The sequence below is a fragment of the Triticum aestivum genome, chromosome 5B (assembly GCF_018294505.1).
Source record: "Triticum aestivum cultivar Chinese Spring chromosome 5B, IWGSC CS RefSeq v2.1, whole genome shotgun sequence".
Classification (NCBI taxonomy): Eukaryota; Viridiplantae; Streptophyta; class Magnoliopsida; order Poales; family Poaceae; genus Triticum; species Triticum aestivum.
Genome location: NC_057807.1, coordinates 371,865,631 through 371,873,756, shown reverse-complemented (window position 1 = coordinate 371,873,756; position 8,126 = coordinate 371,865,631). Strand labels below are relative to the sequence as shown.

Genomic DNA, 8,126 nt, shown 5'->3' with positions numbered 1-8,126 from the left:
ATTGAGGAGGAGCCATTGTTTATAGATGAGCGCACCAAAGATGAGGACAAGTTTATTTGCGAAGGTTTGAAGGAAATAGGGCAAGATCCCAAGACAGGCGCCGAGCAAAAGGAGCTCTTTTTGGGGGAGAGTTCATGCGAACTTCCATGAAAGTAGGAAGTTCTCGCCCTACTAATTCTTTTAGCACTCATGGTGTCCGCTCAATCCAAAAGAGGTGGGGGTTTATCCAACACGAATGCAACAAGTTTTGGGCATTCCGTGAGTGGCCTGGGCGTGAGTGACATGGTATGCAACTTCTTCTCTTTTGTTCATATTCCATTTTCATGTTTGTTGGCTTTTGTGTCCTTCGCTATTACATTGTGACCTTCACTTTCATTTTATAGGCATTCCAAACTTTGGAAGCCTTCAAGGCCCAACATGGGAACAAGCCATTCACCTTCACCCATTGTTCAATGATCATCAAAGATTCCCCCAAGTTTAAAAAGCAATATGCCGCCCAAAAGAAGAATGGAGGGCCAATGACCGTCGTTGAGCATGAAGGAGGAGAGAAGCGACCAAGCGGCAAGACCAACTCCAAGGTGGACGAGAAGCGTGATGTGACATTGTTCGCCTTGCAAGAAACTTTACAAGGAATGATGACCCAAAAGGAAGCAAGGGACGAGAGGAAGCGCCAAAAAAAGAGGAGCAAATTAAGGTCTACATCGAGATCCAAACGAGAAAGCTTGAGATGGAGGAGGCCGTCAAAAGGAGGAAGCTCGAGATTGAGGAGGTCGTCCAAATGAAGAAGTTTAGGATTGAGGTGACCAATGCAAACACCAAAGCAAAAGAGGTGTCGTTTGCTTTCATTGCGAAGGAGGTGGAGATTATGACGGTGGACTTGAGCAAGGTGTCACCGAGGAGAAGGGTTTGGTTGGATAAGAAGCAAAAGGCGATGCTTGAGCTAGATGATTGAGCTACACCCAAGAGTGGCATTTTGTATGTCGGCTTTTGTGTGTCGGCATGAACTAGAGGAGAAGAATAATGATAACTTTGACGGCAGATGGTCGTTTATGTTCAATACCATTATTGAGAGCTTGGATCTGAGGGAGATAGAGCTTTCTGGTAGAAAGTTTACCTGGGCTAATGCCTTGCCTACCCCGACATATGAAAAGCTTGATCGAGTTCACGCGAGCGTGGAGTGGGAACAGAAGTTCCCTCTTGTTACGGTCCAAGCTCTCTCACGGGGAATATCCGATCACACACCACTGTTCGTGGATTCCGGGGAGCCGAACCATGTGGGAAACAAAAACACCTTCTCATTCGAGATGGCCTGGTTCGAACGTGAGGGGTTCTTAGACCTCATTGCCAGGGAATGGGCTAAGGGTGTAGGAGGTAGGACGGCTGTCGAGCGTTGGCAGAATAAAATTAGGCATTTGAGAAGTTTCTTACGGGGTTGGGCTAAGCACCTTAGTGGGGTGTATAAGATTGAGAAGGATAGGCTCCTCTCTCTTATACAGGCCCTGGACATAAAAGTTGAATCCGCGATTCTGCTGCCTGCTGAGCTCCAGGTTAAAACTGAGGCGGAGAAGAGGTTGAAAGAACTTCTCCGTGAAGAAGAGTTGAAGTGGGCGTTGCGAGCTAAGGTTCGCAAGGTGGTCCAAGGGGACGCCAATACTCAATTCTTTCACCTGATTGCCAATGGTAAGCACAGAAAGAAGCGTATCTTCCAACTTGAACAAGATGAGGGTACTATTGTTGGGTAGGATAATCTCAAAACATATATTACAGAGTATTATAGGCAGTTATTTGGACCTCCGGAGGTTAATTGTGTGACCCTCAATGAGTCCAGGATTGAGGATGTACCTCAATTGTCTGCTGCCGATAATGATATCTTGCTCGCCCCGTTTTCGGAGAAGGAGGTGTTTGATGCTATTGCACAAATGAAAAACAATAAGGCTCCCGGACCGGATGGGTTCCTGGCCGAGTTTTATAAAAAGTGTTGGCACATTATTAAGGGGGATTTGTTACCTATGTTTCAGGACCTTTTCTCTGGGCAGCTTCAATTATTTCACTTGAATTTTGGAACTATCACATTGCTCCCTAAGAAAACGGAGGCTGTGAGAATCGAGCAGTTCAGGCCGATTTGCCTCCTCAATGTTAGTTTCAAAATCTTTACCAAGGTTGGGACTAATAGGCTCTCATAGATTGCGCATTCTGTGGTGTAACAATCCCAAACTGCTTTCATGCCGGACAGAAACATCCTTGAAGGGGTGGTTATCCTTCATGAAACGCTCCATGAAATTCACTCCAAAAAATTAGATGGGGTAATTTTTAAGGTGGATTTCGAAAAAGCGTACGATAAGGTCAAGTGGCCATTCCTCCAACAGGCATTGCGTATGAAAGGTTTTGATGATGCCTGGCGCCGGCAGGTCGAATCATTTACGCAAAAAGGGAGTGTGGGAATTAAAGTGAATGACAATATAGGTCATTATTTCCAGACTCATAAAGGCCTCAACAAGGAGATCCGATGTCCCCTATCCTGTTTAACATTGTGGTGGATATGTTTGCAATTTTGATAGGAAGGGCTAAGGAGAATGGTCAAGTGGGTGGCTTGGTACCTCATCTTGCTGATGGAGGTGTATCCATCCTTCAATATGCTGATGATACAATCATCTTTATGGAGCACGACTTGCCCAAGGCGAGAAATATGAAGTTGTTGTTATGCCTCTTTGAAAAATTGTCCGGGTTAAAGATTAACTTTCATAAGAGCGAGTTGTTCTGCTTTGGTAGAGCCAAAGACGAACAGGAGTCTTATAGGCAATTGTTTGGGTGCGAGTTGGGGAGTTTGCCCTTCTCCTACCTTGGTATTTCGATACACCATCGTAGGCTGACAAACCGAGAGTGGAAGTGTATCGAGGACCGATTTGAGAAGAAACTGAGTTGCTGGAAGGGTAAGCTCATGTCATACGGAGGCCGGTTAATCTTGATAAACTCGGTGCTCACAAGCATGCCTATGTTCCTCTTATCATTCTTTGAGGTCCCAGTTGGTGTTAGGAAAAGACTGGACTTCTATCGATCACGCTTCTTTTGGCAGGGTGATGAACTTAAAAGAAAATACCGGCTTGCTAAATGGGATATTATCTGTCGACCCAAATACCAAGGAGGGCTTGGTATTGAGAATCTTGAAGTCAAGAACAGATGCCTTCTTAGTAAGTGGTTGTGGAAGCTCGCTTCCGGGACTGAAGCCATGTGGGCGCAGATCCTTCGCAGCAAGTACCTCCAGACTAGAACTCTATCCCAGGTAACAGTTAGGCCGACTGACTCGCCTTTCTGGAAAGGACTCATGAAAGTTAAACAATTACTGTTCAATAGGACTAGAGTTGTTATTGGAAATGGTGCTACTACACGTTTCTGGGAGGATACTTGGCTTGGCGACTCACCCTTGGCCATTCAATATCCGTCTTTATATCGTATTGCTCAATGACGTGAGGTGTTCGTGGCAACGGTATTTCAATCCATCCCCCTTAATATCCAGTTTAGACGGTCGCTAGCGGGCAATCGTTGGGAAGTTTGGCTTCATTTAGTTAGGAGACTGATGGAGGTTCAACTTTCTGACCAACCTGATGAATTACGCTGGAAGTTGACTAGGTCTGGAGTATTTACAGTTAAGTCAATGTATATTGATGTTATTAATTCGAACTCCATTCCAACTTCCAAGAATGTCTGGGATGTCAAAGTTCCTTTGAAAATAAAAGTATTTATGTGGTTTGTCCATAAACAAGTTATTCTAACAAAGGACAACTTAATAAAGCGTAATTGGACAGGACCTACTAGGTGTAGTTTTTGTGATCGGGATGAGACGATTAAGCATCTCTTTTTCGATTGCCCGTTGGCCAAGGTCCTTTGGCGGACGGTCCACATTGCTTTTAACATTACTCCACCGACTTCTGTTAATGCTTTATTTGGGACTTGGCTTAATGGGATTGAGTCTACCTTAGCAAGACATATTCGGGTTGGAGTTTGCGCTTTGCTGTGGACCATCTGGCTTTGCAGAAATGATTTGGTTTTTAATAGAACATCACGGATTCATTTTTTGCAGGTTATTTTCCGAGCTACGGCAGTGATCCGTTCGTGGTCGCTACTCACTCCGATGGAGGCCAGGGAGCATTTGGTTACTGGGTCTATCCGTTGGGAGATGGTAGCTCGGGATATCTTCAACCGGTTTGGATGGCGGTCATGTAATAGGATAGGCAATTAGTTTACCTACCTTTTTTAGCCAGCCGGTTGTGGCATCTTTTCCTGGCTAGTTTGTGTATCTAGCCTTTGGCGCTCTGTGTGAGCTGCTTTTTCTTTCTTTAAGTTTGAGACTTTGGAACTTTGTTGGCACAATTTGATTATTGGTTAATAAGATGGTCGTATGCATCACTCTTGATGCAGAGGCCGGGGAGCCCCATCTTTTCAAAAAAAAATGAACTAGGGCCGTGAGACATGAACTTCGGCCGTTTTTGTGTGTGGCAAGTGTGTCGGCCACTGGCTAGTGTGACGGCGTGACCGTGGGGTGATCATTTTGTAGGCTGGCATGTGTACCGGCTGTTGGCGCTCGGGCCGACATGAACTATGGCCGCTGGCATGGCTATGGCCGTGGACTATTTCAGTTTTTACTTTATTTTTCTTGTAAAAGAAACATGGTGCCGGAACAAAATGTGTCCGTCGGTTGGGCGCAACGGCTGTTCCGGCGCGGCCGGAAAACAACCCTTTGCCCTATCCAAAAGGATAGAATCCGGACAAAACATACGTGAATCGCGTGTTGGAGCTGGCCTAAGAGACGAGTTTGAATCCATGGCCCATCTATTGAATCGTCGGTTATTTTATTTTAAACACAGTACAATGCAGAGCACTTCCGGGATACCGAGTCAGCACAACATTTTGAGATTGGTGAGGCCATCACAGTGTCTTCATAGTCTATGGATACGTTTTCTTCCACTGAAGATGAAAAATCTGAAATAAAAAAAATGTGAGCAGCTTTTTTTTAACTAACCATCTTGAGTCCAGTTCGCCAATCGTTGGTCAAACGTGTCCAATAATTTGCCCGGCCGGTCACCGTCACTGCACACTACACTGGCCTCGATTCTTTTATCCGCTCCCAACCCCGCACTGAATGGGCAGCTTTGATCAAATGACCCAGTGCGTAGTGTTCATTGCTTCGCGGTTTTTAATATGCCGACCCCGCGACAAACATGGCCCAACTGAACAAACCCTTCCATTGATTAACATTTCAGTTCCGATCGAAGAAAGAAAGCAGGCAGAGCCGTCGCTGGCGGCAAAATTGACAAATTTGACCTATGGACAAAATTAAATCACAGAATGAACTGTCCGTAAAACTATTTCACGTGGCTGACATTTTTGTGTGACGCCCGACACGAAGGCGCCACACTACACTATGCAACGCCTCACAGATAGGCGCTACACGCCTGGCCAGCTTCGCATCCGTGTGATCCGAAAATTACTAAGTCAGTGTGCAGCCTCTGAGAGCTAGGCGCCACACTATACAGTGTAGCGCCTAGCTTCTAGGCGTTGCACTAGTGGTTGCTTCATTATTTAGTGCAACCACTAGTGCAGCGCCTGAGAGCTAAGCGCCACACTATACAGTGCAGCGCCTAGCTCTTAGGCTCTGCACACTAACTTAGCAATTTTTAGGCAGTCTGGGATGCAACGCGGGCCAGGCTTGTAGCGCCTATCTATGAGGCGTTGCACAGTGTAGTGTGGCGTCTTCGTGTCGGGCGTCACATAAAAAGGTCAGCCGCGTGAAATAGTTTCACGGGCAGTTTATTTTGTGATTTGATTTTGTCCACAGGTCAAATTTGTCAAATTTGCCGCCGCTGGCTGGCCGCGAACCTGCAGCCAGGTCCCAGGTGTGTGAGCATGGAATTCGGGGATACACATGTTCCGGCCAGAGGCCGACCAGTAGTAGGTGAAGAGTGGAGATACGTAGTGTCTGACGTTGCCATGCGGTCGACACGTAGTGTCTGACGTCCAGTCCGGCTCGTCGGCATGCCTATTTATTCCCATCTCCGGGCTTGGCAGTGACCAACATCCTGATTTGTGAGCAGGAAATCGAAGTACTCCAGCTCGAAGTCTAGGCGAAGAAGCAGAGCAAGCAATCATCAATGGAGAAGGGCACGCCTGCGCTCGGTTGGGCCGCGAGAGACGAGTCCGGTCTCCTCTCCCCTTACAGCTTCTCGCGAAGGTCTTCCTCTATCCAGTCCCTATCATGGCGCGTACTCTGCTTGGTGATACTATGTGACTCACCTCTGCCTCTTGCGCTGCGCTGATGAATTCCTACAGGGTCCAGAAGGACGACGATGTGACGATCAAGGTGCTCTTCTGCGGGATCTGCCACACTGACCTCCACATCGCCAAGAACGAGTGGGGCAACGCCCTCTACCCCATCGTTCCAGGGTGGGTACACCAACCAAAACATATCATCGATGGTCTACGACTACAATGGTGGATTAACTGTTACCGTATTGCCGGCGCAGGCATGAGATCGTTGGCGTCGTCACCGACGTCGGCCCTGGCGTCGAGAGCTTCAAGGCCGGGGACACGGTGGGCGTGGGCTACTTCATCGACTCCTGCCGCTCGTGCGACACCTGCAGCAAGGGGTACGAGAACTACTGCTCCACCCTCGTGCTCACCTCCAACGGCGTGGACTACGACGGCGCTACCACCCAGGGGGGTTTCTCCGACGTGCTCGTCGTCAATCAGGACTACGTCCTCCGCGTCCCGGAGAGCCTGTCTCTCGCCGGGGCGGCGCCGCTGCTCTGCGCCGGCGTCACGGTGTACAGCCCGATGATGCAGTACGGCCTCAACGCGCCGGGGAAGCACCTCGGCGTCGTCGGCCTCGGGGGCCTCGGCCACATGGCCGTCAAGTTCGGCAAGGCGTTCAGGATGACCGTCACCGTAATCAGCTCGTCGCCGAGGAAGCGCGAGGAGGCGCTCGAGCGCCTCGGCGCCGACGCGTTCTTGGTCAGCCAGGACGCCGAGCAAATGAAGGTGACGTTTCTTTGCCCCCTCCATTGATTGACCCTGTGTGTGCATGATTCTTGGCACGGTGGCGATTGACAAAGGTGTACGTTGTTCGGAGCAGGCTGCGGCGGGCACGATGGACGGAATCATCGACACGGTGTCGGCGGGGCACCCGCTCGTGCCACTGCTGGAGCTGCTGAAGCCGATGGGGCAGATGGTGGTGGTCGGCGCGCCGAGCGAGCCGCTGGCGCTGCCGGCCTACGCCATCATCGGAGGCGGCAAGCGCGTAGCCGGGAACGGTGTGGGCAGCGTCAGCAGCTGCCAGGCGATGCTGGACTTCGCGGGGAAGCACGGCATCACCGCGGACGTCGAGGTCGTCAAGATGGACTACGTCAACACGGCGGTGGAGCGGCTGGAGAGGAACGACGTGAGGTACCGCTTCGTCATCGACGTTGCCGGCAGCCAGCTGAACGCCGCCGCTTAGTGCTCGACACGTAGGCTCTCGGTGGTCACCAGCCACGCGAGGTCGTGATTTGTGGTGTTGTTATTTCCATGCGTCGGTGTGTGCATTTCCAGATTTTCAGGTGAAATAATTGCTTCGCGTGTTGTTTGTTCTGGCCATGTTCCGTTCTCGAATGTTACCTATAAAAAGCAAATGAATATTAAAACATGCCGAGACTTGACTCTTCGAAATTCTGATAGGGTGTAATGAATGGTGAAAGAAAGGTGCATTGAATATCATGGGAGAAGATGTGTGCTTCGAAACGAGAGGGGGGATGGGTTTCCGTGACTCCGAAGCGTTCAATCAAGCACTTCTAGCTAAGCAGGCTTGGAGAGAATTAATTACATCATCGTCTCTCAGCTTTAGGGATTTAAACGCTCGGTATTTTAATGAGGGGTCTATTATGTTGGCAACCTGTCTCTCAAATGTGCCTTATACTTTTTGAAGCATTTTGCATGGTAGGGATCTTCTAAGGAAAGGATTATTTTGGAGAATTGGAGACGGCTCTGGGGTCAATATCCATCATGGTAATAGGATTCCTCGAAGTGGATGCTTACGACCACCGGGTCAAGAGTATATGCATGGTATCACCAAGGTTGCGGGTCTCCTCAACCAAGAT

General features: G+C 49.0%; 1 protein-coding gene across 1 annotated transcript; it reads left to right on the top strand.

Annotated features, from left to right (window-relative positions):
- Window positions 1–5,984: 5,984 nt before the first annotated feature.
- On the top strand, window positions 5,985–7,681 carry LOC123111911 (probable cinnamyl alcohol dehydrogenase 8D). The gene is made up of 4 exons (XM_044532791.1): window positions 5,985–6,226; window positions 6,325–6,438; window positions 6,519–7,032; window positions 7,127–7,681. The coding sequence occupies exons 1-4, from the start codon at window positions 6,147–6,149 to the stop codon at window positions 7,487–7,489; spliced, it is 1,071 nt and encodes a 356-aa protein (XP_044388726.1). The 5' UTR covers window positions 5,985–6,146; the 3' UTR covers window positions 7,490–7,681.
- The last annotated feature ends 445 nt before the right edge of the window (window positions 7,682–8,126 follow it).